Raw genomic sequence first — 19,724 nt, 5'->3', positions numbered from 1 at the left:
AAGCCCTTAGGGAAATGAAATCACAACTGGATAAGTCCTTAAGCAAGGAGCTTGGTCATGGCTGTAGAAGGTGGGCTCCTTCAGGGGATTCAGAGAAAACTTCAGTGTGAAGACTGAAATATTTTGAAGGGGCTATAGAAGAAGAGAGCTTGACCATTTAACTCTGTGCACATCTGTGATTTCAAAGGTGAGGAGCCACTATTTCAGCCACCAGCATGAACCAATACAAGTTGACTAGTGTTGACCAGGAGTTATTTTTCATCACTTGTGTACATCATCTACAATTGGTTAGTCCTAGAACAAATTCAGTACATCGGACTCTCAAACTATTGGATGCCTTCATTAATCAGTGCAGGATACTTTCACTGGAGAACCATCTTGTCCAACCTGCACATCAAGGCCTTTGAGATTAGCATCTTGCTTCCCTTCCAGGGAGCAGAACTTCATCATGAGAGTTTTAAGCAGGGACTCACTAGAAGTGGTTCAAACTTTTTGTCTCTATAGACCACTTACTTCCCTGCTGGTCCCAGAAGAGGGAAAGATTGAAATTGTCTTAAATCCAGTATTTATATTGCTGCTTTTCTCCTGCATCCTAATCCAAGAGTGAAGCTCAGAAGCTAAAAAAGTGATATTGAAGTATGCAACAGCAGTATGTGAACTTTAGTGTAGAGATCTAGCTTTCATGCAAACAAATAAGTAAATGTAAATAGAAGGAAATAGTAACTCAATACTGCTTTCCAGTGCTTTCCTTTAAAGTCAGAGGGGGGTATCATTTCCATGTAGGTGTGTCACAAAATACCTTCCTACGTTTAGAGGGAAAAAATATGTCACAGGTTAAGACACAAATGCTATGAGCAAGATGTGATTTCATTGTATGTTCACGTCAAAGGAAGCATATGAATTGCTCAGCAGAAGTAAATCAGTACATTTGTTTATTTAACGACAATGTGCTATTATGTTTATGGAAAAAAGGCAATATTCACTACTTATTTCCCCTGACACTCTGTGTATAAAAATATGTGTACTTATTATCCACACAGAAGTTACATAAGCAAAGATGCAAAGACATCCTAAAACATGGCAGAAGCAAACAAGAGGGAAAGAAAGAGCATTTGTTTGGAAAACAGATTTTGTAACAGAAAATATGAGTGAATTTACTTTATCTGTACAGTACAAACACTGTCATCTTAAGAATGCAACATAACTCACAAAACACTTCAAGCGCATTTCTTAGAAATATTGGTGGAAAGTTGCATATAATATGTCATAGACTTTTTAGTGCTACTGTTAGAGATTCTGCATGAACCAGCTTCTACTATCATTAGCTGGGTAATATATCAAACAAAAAACTGCACGACAAATTATAGCCTAGAGTTTCCTTGTCTTCACAGTATTTGAATATGCTCATGTCAACAGAAAATCAGCTCTTATATTAAGTATTCTAAATGGTCTTCTTTCCTTCAGCTGAAAAGCTAGTAGAAAATTCAGAAGTATATGTGAGATAACATTAATCAAAAGAAAAACAAAAGGAAATATATTTTTCCAGCATTCTCCTTAATTATTGCCAATAAAACTAGACCATAAGATTGAAGATATTTTATTTGCATCATAAAACAGATAGGGAAATACTGTAATGTCATGATCTACAGAGTATCCCAGAGAAATCTTCAAATTCAAGGATTTATTTTCCCTGTCTCTTCTTGCTACTCCCAAAACAATTGTAGGAGAGAAGAACAGAAGCTTGCATAGGGTTGGCAAACTCCTTTACATGGATTCAGAAGAAACTCTTGAAACAGAGGAATTTGAATTTTGGGTCACTTCTCCGACTCTCATTTTCTTTTATCTTCCACCACAGTAATCTCTCGAAAGAAACAACAAGCTGACCTCCATGCAGATCATAAATGGCAACACAAGTGTTCATTCTAATTTGCCAGCATAACCATTTCAGGGAATAGTAAAACATAGGCAGCCAGTGGTGAGGCTCACATGACCGAAGAAGAGTATTGATACAGAGATCTCATCCATATAACCAAATCATGCAAATGTGGCATAACCTTATGTTTCACATGGTTCTTGAGATAGGCCCTTCATTCATTTCTTTGTTTGAAATGGTATGTCATGAATGGAAGTAAAAATAAATATTAACATGCCTATCTATACTGTAGATCATTTTAATTATTATTATTATTATTTTCTTTCCCAAAGAACCTAAAGAACACTTCAAATAATTTTTATACCTAAATCACTTTTCCTTTCAAATACAATACACCTACCTCTAGAAAGGAAGAAAGAAATAGGATGGACAAAAAGCACCCAGCAAAATAATGGATAAAAGGAAATTCAGCAGAGCTAACCATCTACTGTGACAAAAATAAAAAATAAATGGAAGCAATATAAAGAATTTAAGAAAGATTCAGACAAACTCTTGTGCCTCAAGTGGTTGAATAAATGAAGACAATTGTTTTTAACTGTTATTTTTAAAGACACAAAAGCCTGCAACTCAAGCACATGTTCACAAGCTTTATTCTCACAATGCCCACAGATTTATGCAAACATACAATTCAAGCTTTAATAACTGACTTCTCTTATACATAGGTTGCTCCAAAAGTAATACTTTCTATTTATTTCCATAGAAGCTACAACAGATATGAAGAGCACAAAATACTTATTTGATACATCTTAGCTACAGAATGCTAGTTTTCAACATAGTCATCACCATTAACAATGCATTTTTGCTAGTGATGAACAAAAGCCTGCATGCTGAGTTAGTAAAAATATGCACGGCCATCAGCAATATGGCTTGTCTTTAACATCACTGTTGCCAGTGCTGTATCACACCACCCACTGCTTCACTGTGCTCACATTCACTGTTCACTCTCCTTGATTGTTCAGCAAGTGTCAGTGAATGTCAATGGGTGCCATTTTTTCTGCATAGAGGAATTCAGTGAGACACCATTGCTTCATATGCACTTCCATGTCAGTTGCCCTTTTGTCAGACTGCCCTCATATATTTTCTATAGTTCAGAAAAAAAGTTCTTAGGAAAGATCTTAACTGTAACTCCAAAAGTCTTAGCAATATTTAATTAATTTTGAGACTTCTGAACATTAATTGTTCTATTTATGTGTTGGTTTTTTTTCTTCTTCTGTAAATCTTTTATACAATTTTAACCAATTAAATGTTGATTGGATAAGATTTTTCAAAGATGAAATTTCTGATTATTATTTTTAAATGAATGTCTTCATTCTACTTTGAGTGATTTTAAACCAAGTATTACATTCTTTGGTGTATTCTTACCTTTATCTTTTAAAGCTGTAGGATTCTTTCCTTCCTTTTCTTTAGAATGTTCTGTAAAAAATAATTTATTAATCTTCAAGACAGAGTAATAAAAGGTTAACATCTAATCCCTCTGGGATAACCAGTGATTGAATAATTGGTGGTTTCTAACTGAACTGTGATACCAATTACATGTGTATTGCATGCTCACAAAGTGAAGAAATGAAAGTTTCTTAACTTTGATAAAAGAGAAAAGATCTCTCAAAGATCACTTATTTCACTCTGCAGCATGTAATACAAAATGCTAACCAGTGTTCTTAAATTCTGAGTTTGGACTTCTATGTTTTTTGTTTGTTTGCTTGCTTGTTTTACAGATATTTCACATTAGCAAAGATCTATTTGCACTGCAAGTACTACTAATAAAATTTTATCAGAAATTTACTGTACTAGTATTATAAATTCCTTTGTAGGACTTAAGTCATAAATAAAATATCCAATATATTGCAAGATATTTTCTTGATATGAATATACTGTTCATTTTTCTACAATTATGTCCTATGGTATTACCTTTATCCTTGATAGCAGCTGAATATTTCAGTTCTTTCTCTTTTCCAGGATCTGTAAAAAAAAGTATTTGTACAGACAAAGTGGCATTCAGAAGTAATAATGGAGTGAAACTAGGAGAATGAAGCCTAAGAGAATGAAGCATGTAGATTGTACAAGAGACTACAGCTGTATATTGGAAGAAACAGTGACAAGCAGTGATTGGGGAAGTTGTACAAAATCCATTTCTGTTCACCAAGGGCAGGTCACAAAATGTGTTCTATTGATTTAATTATGATGCCTATCAATGTGTAAATTTCTATGTATTCTAGTATGTTATGTCAACTTTCATAAGTAGGGCAAAAATCACCCTTTGACAGTTTTGACTCATGAGAAGTGGTTCTGGTCTACTTCCCTCATCTGAACTTGTCCATTCATGCTAAGCAGGTCCAAGGATCTCCGTATTGAAACTATACTATCATGAGCGTCAGGTGCATGTCAAAGGGGAGAGAACCACAATAGTGACAAATAGTTCAAAGAAGTATTTTTATTCTGCCTCCTGATGAGTGGTGAAGACGGCTAGGTGGAACCATCCTTAATGGATACTATATGATGAGGGATAGTTACCTGACTAGCAGGAAAGAAGTAATAGGTTTGTTTTGGACAGAACATGAGATTATGATTCTGGTCTGATGAAACCAATGTCTCCTAGATTTCCCCTCTTTCCCAGAATTAGGAGGACCAATGAGTCTATTCCAAACAAGCTAGTCAGAAAAAAATCAGAGACTTAGATTTTGAATTTCTCCATGCTAAGTGAGTGTTTTAATTCTCCAATGATTTCAGTGGTTTAAACACATTATCTGAGAAACATTAATTAAGCGGCATTTTCTGGAAAAGTAACACAGTGCTCTTCAACATATATGAAGCAAAATTTTTTTGCAACTGAGAAACTCAGGAGCAACTCAGTGCCAGAAAATCTTAAAGAGCTTTGTAAGAAGATCCTCTTGGTTTCTGCAAATGGGGAAAGATTTCTTGCAAGAAAGAAATTGTATCATGTTTTGTAGACAGACTTCAAACTTTCAGTAGCTGCAGTAGGTAATTGTGATAATTGTTTACTGCCTGTATAAAACCCTTTATGTTCAGGAGCCTTTCCAGGGTAATAACTTACAGCACATCCATTGCTAATAAGAGATACCTAAGCCATTAAAATAAATAAATAAATAAAATGCTGGATATGGTACTTAGCAACACAATCTAGCTGTAAGTGTCCCTGTTCATTGCAGGGAAGTTGGACTAGATGGCCTTTAAGCATCCATTCCAAATCAAGCAATTCTATATTTCTATGATTCTGTCATAGTCTGGCATAACTTGCAGCACAAGTCCCATGACAAGAGCTTTGCTTTGTACTGATTTCCAGTGTTAAGCTTATATTGAGATCAAAAAGCTTTGTTGAAACCTGTAGAGTGCCCAACAGATTTGCAGAGATCTGTAGTGAGTTTAACAGATTTGGAAACAAGAATTTGGTGTGAAAAAGAAGAAATACACTTTGCAAATAGGTTTATCAAGTGCATAGCAAAAGTCTCTTCCTTTTGTCACAGAAGAATATACAGTTACAGGATGAAACTTTGGCTTAAACAGACTCACATGTCTCCACATAACTTTTTTTACTGGTCTGAATGCCTACCTGTGTGACCTATTGTAGGGTACCTGTTTTGACAGGAGACTTGGACTTGATGATCTCTTGAGGTTCCTTCCAACCACTGCAGTTCTGTGATTCTGTGATTCTGCTACTTATACCAGCTTTGTTGTATCAGCTCTAGTTTATCTACCATAATCTTGCCCAATTCTCAGTAACAGCAGGATTTTTTATGCACGTTCTTTTTCCATGTATACAGTAAACATTGATTTATCTGTTACAGGAAGAAGCAATATCTAAATATTTTGCTTACTCGCATGTTTCATCTTTGGTTTATCTGAGGAAAGAGAAAAAGAAGGGAAGAAAAGGTGAAAAGATAAAATTAAAAAAATATATATATAATAATACATATTCACTTAGAAAAAATATTTTTAATTCAAGCAGCTATGGAAAATGTATTTAAAGAAATATTGTCCCTATGTACTTAAATACAGCTTGAAATTGATTTCAACTCCATTGTTCCTTGGCAGCACACGTGAAAAAATTTCATTGTTCTCATCTAGTACCAGGCAGACATGAAACAGAAGCATAAAAATACCAGTCTCATATAGCCTGCTTTAAGTGATGCTAGATTTCTTATAACCCCTCATATAACCTTTCTTAGTTATAGTGGGTAACATGAGAAAATACTTTTGCCTTTCCCTAATCTCTTTTAAGTATTCACAGTTGCCTTAATAACGCACTTACTCCTTGGCAACATCCTGACAGTTGTTCACTTCAGACAAATACAATATAGTTAAAGCACAATCCTTTACCAGAGACTTCTGGCAGCTCTTTGTCTTCTCTGTCTCCTTTCAGCACCCAGAAACGTGATGTAGAATTTTGTGTTACTGCTAATGAGAGATTGGTAAACAGGAATGTTGCAGTAACCTTCTAGCACATTTCTGGACAGCAGGGAATTGAAGAGAGGAGCTACAACACTGTGTTCCAGATCACTGAAACAATTGTTTGCATTCGAAACAATGAAGCTACATCCTGACTGCTAAACGAATAGAGCTGTCCGCATTCTAAGCATTGCTGGAAGCCTCCTTACATTTCATATTTTTCCTATATCACAAATTCTAATTTTAACCACGTCCCTCTGCTTGTTCACTTGTATCCTGGTATACAATAGCTAGCAGAACAAGATTTCATTTCTCAATCTAAGAGGATAAAAATCCTTCAATTTAAAAACTATTTCTTCACAAATTCAAGCTTTTCTTATTAAGGAGTCTTCACTTTTCCTCAGATCTTTCAGACTCCTGTGACCTGTTAATTAAGAATAGTCAAAATTCAGTCAAAACACAACTGAGAGCTGCTTCCATCACCATATATTTTTACTGTTTCATAAGAAATACAAATGTGTTAATATTCAAAACATCATCTGAAAAGTGCTTCTGGCTTATTTGCCTTTGAATGAGCAATGTATTGGCAGTACACACAGAGCACAAAAATGAGAAGCAGAGGCTGTAACTATCTGAAAGTGTACAGAGGAACAGAGCTGCTGCCAGTAGATGGAAGTAGCTGCTGAAGTAGTTTAGATAGATATTTTAAAACTAGACAGTTGTGGGCACGAGGAGATAGAATTTCTCCTGCTAACTGCAGGCAGGGAAAATACTTTGGCCTAGTTCTAAGCAACTTGGGAATCACAACCAATGGATTAGAAATCCCAGCTCAATGCCAGCCATGTGAAACTATGATTTTTACTGCTCCATCTGTGCTCTGTATAGCACCAATAATATTATTGTGCAGATAGCATCCCATCTAATGATGGTTTATAGTAGAAGAGACAAATATTCCAGGTAATACCACCTTACTGCTGTATGAGATGATCAAATAGAAGGAAGGCAGAGTAGATAGCACTTGTGCAGTAACAAAATAGCATGGCAGTACCCAGACTAACAATGAAATCTAGGCCAAGGCCTAAGTAATTGTAACATTTTCCATGACAACTGACAAGCAGCTGACAGCTGCTGCAAGATGCCTATACTGGCTTGAATAATGCTGAGTAAAGCTGAAGCTGAAAAATTAGAGAAAGAAACAATAGCTCAGCTGACCGAAGCTACAGCTGCAATGATTCCATTTACATTATTCTAAAGGTGTATTGCAAGTTTGAGAAAGACTCCAGCGTGACTGAAAATGCCGAGTTCATCACTAGGGCTCTAATTGATAATTAGAGAATGAGTAAATACATAAATCACCTTGATAGGCAGTTAGAAGCAAAACAGTGTAGATTAGGGCATGTATCATATAAAGGAAGCCAAGGTTGACCAGCTTTAGGTCTCTCATTAATATTTTACTGCTCTGATCTTTGCCATAAAATACAGAGTTTTTTTTTTTTTAAAAAAACACACTAGAAGCAAGAATACAGGATATAATACTGAAAAATGTACAAATAATAATAAATACAGTTGTATATAATGGAGAAATGAGAGTCCTTATAGGAGAGGTAAGGAATAATACCCTTACCCGCATGCTCACTCCCATAGAAATCTATGCAGCGTCAAGAAAACAAGACTGTCCAAGTAGTCAGTCAAGCATTTAAGCAATGAGATGTCTGTACCCAGGCAATTGTGCTGGGAGTCCTTGCAGTAACACTGAGGACAAGCAGCTACCAAGCACCCAGCATGTCTCATGTGTTTTCTGAAGTTTGGCAGCTTCATGTTGATGTGCTCTCTGCCTTCTTTCACACTTCAGAAGCTGATATTGACTGATCTTTTCCCTTTCTAAGCTGCTTGACCACTGCATTATTTTATCACTGTCCTTTGTTTCTTCATCTAGACTTTTTAAGATTCCAACCTTTTTCTTTATATCTTCACTATCATCTTGGTGGTGATGGATGAAGATTTGCTTGAGCCTTAAACCATTTATTAGTTTTTCTGCTCTGGGTGACTTGGGAAACTGTACATAGACAGTAACCAGCTGAAAAACATCCCATCAACACTTATGGCTCTTGTATCCACTTCTTCTGTTGTTCTTACTCCCAGACACTACAGGGCATACCTCATCCATACAAATCATACCCCACCCCAAGCTTCTTGCTACAAACATCTGTAAGTTCTGCTATCAAAAGCCTTTTAAGCCTTTCAGAGCAACAGATTTAAAGGTTGCTGTCATCCAGCTGTCTGAATCTGAGGTTTTTGTTTCTGTGCAGCTGTCTTTTAAAGAGAGATAATGCCAACATGCTTTGTTTTCTTTTTACCTTGCTCTGCTGCCTTTGTTGCTTTTTCTTCCTTCTTTTCATGTACTGCTGCAAAGCAAAGATAAGGTGTAAATCACATTGCTGGTCAGAAAGCGTTACTCCAACAGACAAAGCTTTTCTTAAATGATTACAGATTAATTTAAAACAAATGATTATTTCAGAGGTTGCAACCACAAGATCTCTTTGTTTCTGATACATGACTACATATTAAACATACTGGCCTATACAGAAAAAGAAAAAAAAAAAAAAAAAGAAAAGAAAAGAAAAGAAAAAAAAAAGGAAAGAAAATGGAATTTCTTTCAAAAAAGAATTTATAGCATTTTTTTCATGGAAAAGAGACCAAACTGCTGTGCACATCAAGTATGATTGTCTCTGCACCAGCAGAAAATTCCAGTCTGCATCCCTGATACAGAAAGTGATTTCCATGTGTTCTTAATTTCAAGCATGTATTTAACCTTATATCTTATCATATCTTACTGAGAAGAGTCCATAGTCAGGCTATGTGATGTAGACATCTAATTTAGCCCTTGTGAGGGTTGCAGTTTCTGAGCATGAGTGAAGAAAATCAGATCACATGTGCTGCAGGGCTCTTGGTTCTCTAGTGATACCGGAGGGAAGCAGCAGTAGCAAATGAGATCAGGATGCCTGAACATTTATTTTGCAGTATAGTGCTTGCTAAAAATGCAAAAGCTTCATGCAACATGTTGTTTTTTTTTTTTCACCTTCCTTTAGTTTTTCTGTTCTGTTTGGTGGGAGCATACGGAGAGCAAATTGAAGTTTAAATGCCTGTTTTCTGTTTTGCTCTATACAATTAATTTCATGGCAATGACAGCATTATGAACACAGTCCATGAAGAAGAGAGCTTAAAAACATCCATTTAAGAGAATGCTGCATCAACTTTGATTTGCTTACATTAATCTCCAAGTGATTCTGCAGCCCTTCCTCATATTACAGAAGAGCACTCTGCTGACTTCCACTGAGACTTCAGAGATAAACTCTCAAAGAAGATAACTGAGTGACAGCAGGGTATTAAAACCGGGTAATCTGCATTTCTTTGGCTTGACTTATGGCAGACAGCTTTGGAAGCTCTGGTTCACAAGTCTAAGCAGTTAATAAAAGTAATGCTATTGTTTCAAGAGGAATGTTTGTAAAGCAGGGTGGTCTTTTATAGGAATAAATACAGTAGTGCAGGGATTCATGATGAAGTGCTTTTGCAGTTTCATTATATCATTATCATCATCTTTTTCACTTGTTTTTAAGACATACGTGACACCTGTAACATTCCTGAAGACAATTTGGAGCTAAATCTTACCTTTTATGCATTTAAAAGTCAGATGCACACATTCAGTTTGAATTTAAACCCCTGAGGCTTCTGATTATCTGTACCTTCCAGGAAGGAGCAGATGGTGGGGAAGAATCTGATGCCACCATATCAGCCCCATCCCTCCCACCTTTCCCTGTTGACGGTTTTCATATGAAAGTAACAAACAATGAACTTCTCTTTAAAACTTCCTAGACTCAGTAAAGAAAACAAGAGGTCCGTCATGGGTTTTGTGCCACAGCTGGACAGAGAAAAAGAAAAATATGACTCTGTATTAGGATCTACAGGAGACTGATTATTTGTCCTTTATTGCTCTCACAAAAACGTTGTGGTCTCAGCTAAGGTCAGGAAAAGAATTTGAAAGAGTTTTAGAATGAGCATTTGCAAATCCAAAAGAAACTCGTTTTTTTAGGAGACTTTGAGGTACTGCAAGGAAGGAGCCATTAATATTTAAAAGGTCCACTTTATTTTACATAAGTCACACTTCCTAGCATCTTTGTCACAAGAGGCTTTTTCATTAAGTACAGAGTTAATACCAGTGCTATTCCATTTCAGTTGCAAAACCAGAAAAATGTACTCACTTTTGGACTTCAGAGTTTCCACAGATGCTGTTAAATAAAATAAAAATAATTATAATAAGTACAGGCAATAAACTTTGCAATTATATAAAGATCCTCATGATCAGTCTTACAGAATAGAATAGGACATCCTAATATATTCATCCTCTGCTCAACCTGCAACCTATTTACACAGGACAGTCTAGTAGCTCACTCATTAATTTTTATTCAGGGGAAAACTGAGACACACATATGTTACTTATTTTGACAGTCTGATGGCAGCTGTCTAATAAACCTGCAGTTTAAAAGTAAAGGAAATTAAGGTCAATAGTTAAAGTATATAGTACGGATTTACAGCTTCACCATTATCAGATAATGAGAGAAGGGGGAAAAACAGGTTTCAGATTATTTCAGTTGTTTGGGGAAGTTAAGAGCATTTTCTTTCAGGCTGTTGAAAGCTTTAGGCACAGCTTAGGAAGAAGAACCATTCTAATATTCATACAATGACAATCAATTTTCTAAAGTATTGCTTGAATGTGTATCTTTCAGTTTCATCTGTTTATTGTTCATAGTTAGAGTACCTAAATCCAAATTAATTGAACTTTGACACTTTTCCATTACTGATACATTCACATTAAAGAGCTGTGACAGGTTTGTCTGCTATAGCAAAGATTTTTCTTCCCCCCTGTAGTTTGACTGTCTACTGTAGGTAATTTTTGCTTAGAATCTGTATCTGATAAAATAGAATCATCAGATGAATTAGTCATCAAGCTTAGCTGTAAAATGAGTTGAAAAGCAGTAAGTTCTTCCAAACTTAGTTAAACTGGAGAAGTAAAATCCTGTCAGGAATAAGAGCACCTAGCTACAGCAATAAAATGTGTGCATGTTTGAAATAAAACTAGAACAATGCCTCCTTCTTCCCCTCCAAATACCAAAGCTCTTATTTTGTGTTTTGCTCTCTATAGGTTTGCTCTAATCTCCAAGCAGACCCCCTTCTTCTCTGAAAATATAAGTCATTAAAAATCTGAAATGAAACAATCTTATCCCGATTGTTCTCAGCTATGTTTGATAAGATCTCAGTTTCAGAAGGCCAAATGTCTGCATGGCTGCTCCAGAGTCAGTGGACTTGTTCAAGAAGGTCCAATTAAACCGACAGATCGTTATCGCTTAGTTCTCTTGTCCCTTTAACTAATCCTGCCTGAACCTAAAATCAAACCCAATAAATTTGACTCTAAAACTTACTGTTTTTCACAGATCTTACCATGTGCTTTTACGTGCTTCTTTGCTGTTTTGGCTGTTAAAATAAACATGAACAAATACTTACTTATGACAGGAATTACATTCAAATAGTAAGACTGTTGGAAAGTCAGATTAAAAAAAAAAGAGAATATTCACCAGTATCCACATTTTTTTCTTTCTTGTGTTGTTCTGAAAAAGAAAAATAATACAAGTATAGTTTCATTTTCTTGTTTTACTTGGTTGTTCTGGATAGTAATTTTCATGTTATCAGTGACTTCTGGATGTAAATATTGCTTTGGTCTCTTGGGTTAGATGAGCCTTTCTCTACCTTTTGGCACATCAAAATGAAATTTTTATAGTTATCATCATTTACTTCTTTATCCCTGGTGGTTTTCACACTATGCAAACAGGGTCAGTTTAACTGCTAATATTGGACATCAAAGGACTTAACTCATACTGTAAGGTACTAAAGAGAATCCTAGCAGCAGTGAGAATTAAAATATATGCAGTTTTACCTCATGGTGGCCTATGAACCTGCCATATGTGCCTCTATGGGCAAGTATGATGTGCTACTTGCTTCTTGTCACAGAGTATGGAGAACATGTGATCTCATCCAGCCATTGCAGCTTTACAGCTATAGACCAGCCTTTATCACCAAAATAAGGTCTAGGATGTGCAGCTAAAAACTTTATCCACCTAAAACCTGCACCCTGAGGCAAACTATGTCTGGGATTTACAAATTTCTACTAGCAATTTCTGTAAGGGCTCTTATGATCAGGATTTGCATTCAAACTCCTTCTAAAGGAGTACACAGCCAAGCATAAGGAAGAGGGAGGAGGTACTGAACTTGCCTCTCAGGAACTCAGCATCATCTACCATTGAAGACTAATGTCTACAATAACAAAACAAAACAAAAAACCAACCCCAAAAAAACAACCAAAATCCACCAAAATACAGCTTTCAAAATTGGCATGTGGTGCCTATGGATTATTTAAATAGCATAAGTAAAAGTTTTTGTGTGTCCAGCATTTGATCTACACAGGACATTCTACATTCAAAATATTTGAGCTGACTAATTGAAAAAGATAATGGCATTAAATTGCACTAAATACAAACATCCATCCATTCATGCTACATTTTCTCCATGTTTATTATGTGAGTTATTTGTATTAATGCTGTTGTATAATAATGGTGCCTTAAACACTTCAGAATCAAGGTATAAAGTTCCATATTCAAAGTGACTGTGATGTACCTCTATAAAATAAAGCTGTCCTTAAATACGACTTATCCTTGAAATGAACAAGCAAAAAATAATTTCATTAGAAAATAATATATTTTGACCAATAACATACTAATGTGAATAGGATTTACATTCAATATTAATTCAAGTTCAATATTAATACGATATTGATATTTGATATTAATACTAAAAGTTCAGTGGGCATCAAAAAGAAATAAATATCATGCAGAACTATGAAAATAATTGATATCTGTAAAGGCAGGCTGATACCAATTATGAAAAAACACAACTGTTGTTAAATGCAATGTGTCATTACTGCATACTCCTACTCACAGTACATTTGTATCATGTAAAGTATGTTCAATCTACAAAGAAATATTCAGTTCTTTTCAGTTTTTAAATCTATCTATCTGGAAAGCCAGCGTATATACATTTTAAAGCAAAACATAGCCTGTAGATAGAAGCTTGTTTTGAGATGTAACAAAAAACAAAACAAAACAACACAAACAAACAGCAACAAAAAATAAACACAAAAGATTTTAATTTTATGTCCTTTTACAAAAAATAGTGACATAATGTCCTGACAACGTCATAAGCAATTTTGTTCAGTCAAAATCTGCACTTCAAAGCACAAGGACTAGTTGCCTGAAATCAGGGACTCAGCTTCTACATCATTACATAAAGTACTTTTTAGTATATTTATTATATAATGTACCTTATATTGAATTATCTTTGGTGCTTTACAGACACACTGTATATATGACATGAGAGACAATGGAAAAAGTTCATGCTTTGTGTTGCTGTGGCCAAGCAACAAGCTGGGAATATGATTTTCTCAGCAATATGAATACATGGTACAGGGAGAATGGAAAGGCAGCTAATTATCTGGATGAACCTTATATTTTTCTCATGATGTCCTAGCTTGGGTGGCAATCCCAGTAAAAGCCAAAGAGGACAAGAAGCAAAAAGTGACAGTTTGGAACTAATTGCTTTGGCTGACTCAGTGAGTATAATCTTAACAGCTGAGGCTTTTGTTTTGCATAGCCAGAGCACTCTTTGGAGTATTTAGTTTCATACAGGTATTTTAGGGCTCATTCTGTGAAAGAAAAGTTCTGGTTGGCTTCATGGGGTTTTCTGTTTTTCTTTAGCTTAGGATTGCTTCCTGAAAACTAAAAGCAATGTACTTCTATTTTAGTGATTGACTTTAATAATTGACTTTAGCAATTGACTTGAATTGACTTTAGCAATTATTTTTCCCTCTGGCTGTCAGGCCTTAGAAGATCAGAAAACAGAATGACATTAGCAAACCTTGGCATTTTATTTATTTATTTTTTTTTTGCAAAGTATAACATTTTTCATTTTTTTAGCTTTGTTTCCTGTTTTTCAAACTGTAAACATTAAGGAAGTTACAAAGAGCTTTTTTATAAAAGTGTTACTTCCAAAAGCCCTTGCAAAGAAGCACATTATCACAAAGTACATTAGAAAAGAAGTCAATAACTAACAAAACTGCATGTTTAGCATCACTTCTGTGGAATAGAAGATGATATGATATTTCAAGTGGTTCTTCCTTTGGTATTACACTGGAATTACATGAAATGTTTAATCGCATGAGCCATAAACTTCATGTCTAAATCTTTCCTTTTAGGCCTCATATTATTACTGGGTTTCAATTTTATCTATTTATTTTGCTAACAGGTAGGTAGTATGACACAACTAATGATATTGTCGACTCTAAGCATATATAAACATATGTGGAGTAGAGACTTGATTTGGTTTGGTATTTTATCATCTAAGTAAACAAGATTTCAATAAATGGCTTTTCTCTTTCATGAAAAAAATGGCAAAGTTATGGATAAACTTCTCTTAAAACCATAGAAGGGCTATTTTGCTTCTAGACACCACATAAGCAAGTGGGACACAGCAGAGAAACTGAACTTGCATCCTCAGTTTTCCCTAAACCAGACCCTTTCCTAAAGTGCCAACAGTGCTGAAAAGCATACAGGCTGGCACATTTGCTGTGGCATACTTTAATCTTCAGTAACAGGATGGACAGTCAGAAACAGTGGCCCTCTACCATCTCCCAGGAGATCAGAGTTGACATTCTATTCTGATTTGTAAATCTATATATGCAAGTGTGGATGTTATGCTCTAATCTGGATAAGTAGAAGAAGTTTTCTTTAAAAAAAATCCTATTGCAGACGTGCACTGATTAGGAAGAAGTTTAAATAAATAGCATTTCAGGTGCTTTTCTTATTCTCTGGTACATGTAACATCAAACAACCAATGTAATTCTGATTGTGTTCTGTAGCTGAAAAAAATATATATTCTGTGCAGTGTGTAGAATACTTAAATTCTAAGAGCACAAAGTTAGGTTGATACAGTTATGTAATCTTTGCTTTATAGGCTATGTGCCTGTCATTTCCCCTCTCAGTCCTTTACATCTTGTTGGGTAGTTAAAACCAAATGAGTTAGAGCAATAAAGCTCTTCAAGATATCCTTTCAACTAAACTATTATACGCATAAACCACCAAAAGATGTAGAAAAGGTTCCTTTAGACTCTCACTGAAAGGAAAGATTGAAATATGAGCTGGATCATGTTTTTAGATCTGAGATAATCCACACAGGAATGTTTCACCCTACACCAATCAAAGTTTTTCAGCTCCTCAGAATTACTTGTTCTGCTACATCTGACTACTGCTTCACTGACTGGATCACTGTAAGGAAATTCACAGTAAAAATCACCGCCACCATACAGTTTAAATGATAATGAACTGAACAAATATATTTCATTGTGGAATAAGAACACACCAGGGAAATACCTCTGGTGAAATCATGTCACACACACTTGCTCGTCTATAAATTAGCATTTTCCAGGGGATAAAAAACAGCTTTTCTGATTAGGAAGATCATTTTCTGCAGATTTTGTTATCAGTACATATGTATTTTAAAGCTGGGGCATGTGGGGAAATATTTGGGAAAAATATTTGGAAAGAGGAAATAAAAAAGAGGTCTAGATAAAATGTAAATGAATTTCTATTGAATACGTAGATTTGCTTAATGAACAGAAAGTGATAACTGAAGAGGAACAACTTCACTACTGAGAAATGTCTCAGTATTTCTCAGAAGCCCTCAGGAGATTTAAAGGCATTTCTTGTAGAACCATATTATATCTGTTCCAAATCAGTACGGTTATACTGAAGCCTAAGGTTGAAGCCGTCTTTGGGAAGAGCGGTAGTTACTTTTCCTCTCCTGAGTCTGAAATGTACCACTGTTTTCTGCAAATGTTGAGATAATCAAAAGGAATGGTCGTCATAAGGAGTAAATGGAAATAAAGCAGATTTCTGGTTTTTGTCCTGCTATCCTGATAAATCCCTTCTCAGTTGGAGAAAAACATCTCACAAGGACTGAAATCATACATAAATAAACTGTCTGCTCAAGTCAGTACGCCTAAGTGCATGTTTAGGTAAATAAAGAGTACATTCGGTCACTCCTAGGAAACAACACTGAAAGCTTTTGTTGCATGACAATGGCAAGATGCAGGCCTTGTATACAATTTCCCACCAGAAGTAGCACAGCCAGTACATAGTCTGGATGTATACATAAACCACAGTGCCTAATTTCCCCTTGGAATAGAAATCTTTCTGATTCAGAATCCTTAATAAGAAAATTAGGCTAATCCTATAGTTCTTACTACAGAACCGCCTATTTTGAAAACGGATGTGTCACATTGACTCTCTGAGATACTAGCATGACAAAAAGAAGCCCTTTGAGCAGTTCAGTTTTCAGAGCTCATCAGTAGTACTACTTGTTTTAGGAAGAAATTGAACAAATTGTTGTCACTCTAGTCTCAGGAGTTCTGGCATGGGCATTCAACTTGATGCTCAGCTGGCAAAAAGGTAATTTAAAAACATGATGCGATTCTTTAATCATAGACCAAAAGCTAGCATCTGCCACTAGATCTTTACCTACAATAAACCTTAAACTGTATTTCCTTTTAAATAGGGATCTGAGGTGTCCTTCCATCCTTTTGAGGATTAAGCTGACTAAGCTGTTCAGGCATAAGTATTTCCAATCAATCCCCAGTAATTACAGGGACACTGTATTACATTAAGAAAAATCTTGCACTGAACTGCATCTATTTGAAGCACAAGCACTTCCAGGGTATTATCTCTATATTACTCAAGGTGAACTTCTCAAAGGAGGACAAATTACCACACCTGTGGATCAGTCACAATAGGTGTGTACATGCTCTTAGACTACAGCAGGATGAAGCAATTCAATTTTGCCTAACCTCCTCCCACTTCAAGGTAAAAAGTCAAAAGACTCAGGATACTATGGCAAGTGGCCATGATTTGAATAAGTCTTTGCTCATGCTTCAACTTGTTCATAATGCATCTCCTTTTGACAAGGCAATGATATTTTCAATACTTATAACCCACTGAAAATTAAAGAACATTTCAGAAAAGAAATACAATTACAATAAATTGTAGTTCAAGATTTTACCTGTTTCTAGGTAAACATGATATGCAGTTTAGATAAGTAAATTGATAAAAAAAATCAAAACAACAAAAAAATCCAATTAGATCCTAAAATGTAATGCACCAAGTTCCTAAAGGAATAAATGTAAGTGAAAGCTACCAAACTCAGAACAGAAGCTGTAAGAGTAGTGCCTGTTTCAGAGCTCAGTACTGATGCTGACTGTCCTAAGAAAAGGGTAGAAGGAGGCAGTGACTGAAAGATTTTGTGTATTTGTTCTCAAAGTTTGAGTCAAAAGATGTGCAAGTGGTTAAATATATTGAAAGGCTTGTATGACTACCTTAACTAGGACATGAATCTTTTTTAAGGTGTGTCTAAAGAGACAGAATCATGCAGGAGGACATCAACAGAAGGCGTGAGAAGTGTGCAGCTCTGACAGACAGTAAAACACTGGGGGCATGTCTGAAATAAAATCAGCAACTAATAGTTCTGAAACATATAAATCTCCAAGCAGCTGTCATATGAGAGAAAACTCATCATGTTATTCATAGCACTGCAGAATGAGTTAGGACTGAACATTGGTAATAGCATTTTTTGTACTTCTGATACTACACAGCATCACGTTGATACAGAGACATTCATATGTATATGAATACAGAATTCATATAATCTGTAGTTGATGTAGACCTCTATGACATAAAAAATTCATACCTAAAAAATGTCACAGTGAAGTATATTATTTATCCTTTCTAACAAAGCACTGCGAAATTCAAAGACACAAACTCCGTAAGTAATATAATCACATATTTAAAATCATAAGTGTTATAAAACTCAAGTCAATCTTACCTCTTTTGACTACACCCCACCTCAAAATATAGTTTTATTTTCCTTTTGGCCTCAACAGGCAAGGAGAGGCACATTTATTCCCTTTCTAAAAAAATGAAGGTATACCAATTACCAAGGATGATAAGGTAATTGTACACACAGTGTATGTGATAGTCTGGATTCAACACAGCTTGAACACGTGACTCAAGAGAGACTGAAAGATATGCTAAGTGATTTGAATCTGGCCCCAGTTCAGGATGAAAGAGAAATTAACCATAAAACAAATTCAGGGCTATGAAATCTTGCCAGCCACAGAACAAACCCCCTTAAAATGCCATTTTCCATAAAAATCTTTTCCATTTAATCATTTTAATTCTCATTTGTATTTAAATAGTTTTTAATTTTGATACTTCCATCACTGTTACTTCAGCGTACTAAAGTACCAAGTCACTTCTTTTTTTTTGTAGTTTACTTGCTCCCCCTGCCTTACTCTTGCAGTAATGCTACTTTAGTATTACAGCAGTATATTTCTGCACTGTGGTATTTAATAATATCTTGGAATAATCAAAGAAACAAAGATATATTTTTAAGTATACCTTTATTCATGGTTAACTATAGTGTGACCGGACTTTTAGAAAATTATTTTAACACTATTCTAGGTAACTCACTCAAGTTTTTAAAAATGGAAGGACAAAACTGGATTTCAGTTTAGAACGCCTAGTGTAAGATAAACTATTTCGTGCTCCATTTAAATTAATGCAAAGAATCCAAAATGGTAGAGTAAAATCTTCTAATATTGGAAAATTCTTCCCTCATTGTGAAATAAGTCAATAATTCATTTTTCCATTACCATTAAGAGTTGGATAATAACCATAAAATTGCATGATCCAATGTTCAATATAAAACCTTTTGGTCTTAAATATATATAAGCCTATATTATATAGCTTCATAGACTTGAGAGGGGATGAAAATCTCAGTAGGCTGGAAGAATCTGTGGAATTTATCGACATCCACCTAATAGATTTCTATGAATATTAAGAAATGATTGAGTGGCAGACTACTATAGCAGCAAGGTATTAACTGCTGAGGATATGATGTATTCCTTGCAGACAAGGAGCCGTCAGCTGCTAGACTTCACTAACAGACCAGAGGAAACTCTCTGGGACAAACAGGTGAAGATCAAGTCCTAGCTTCTTCTGTTTAGTGGGAAATGGAGATCACATAATTTCTGTCTGCTGTGCAAAGATAACCAGACCTGTCACTCTACATTTAAGACCAGAAATAAACCAAACAATTCAGAGAAGAGATATTTAGCTACTCCAAAAGTTAAGGTGAGAGCGAGGAATAATTGCGCTAATCTGGACCAAAAGAA

At 35.3% G+C, this 19,724-nt stretch overlaps 1 protein-coding gene across 1 annotated transcript in view; it reads right to left on the bottom strand.

Moving 5' to 3' along the window:
- The window catches only part of TRDN (triadin), a 199,312-nt gene that overhangs the window by 50,434 nt on the left and 129,154 nt on the right, over positions 1 to 19,724 (bottom strand). Inside the window, 7 exon segments of the mRNA XM_085541752.1 lie at positions 3,296 to 3,346; positions 3,842 to 3,892; positions 5,767 to 5,790; positions 8,695 to 8,742; positions 10,597 to 10,623; positions 11,834 to 11,866; positions 11,968 to 12,000. Coding sequence (XP_085397878.1) covers positions 3,296 to 3,346; positions 3,842 to 3,892; positions 5,767 to 5,790; positions 8,695 to 8,742; positions 10,597 to 10,623; positions 11,834 to 11,866; positions 11,968 to 12,000 — 267 coding nt within the window.

This window comes from Coturnix japonica, chromosome 3 (assembly GCF_054131305.1).
Source record: "Coturnix japonica strain WE chromosome 3, WE-NBRP24, whole genome shotgun sequence".
NCBI classification, from domain to species: domain Eukaryota; kingdom Metazoa; phylum Chordata; class Aves; order Galliformes; family Phasianidae; genus Coturnix; species Coturnix japonica.
This window is presented reverse-complemented; position numbering and strand designations above follow the sequence as displayed.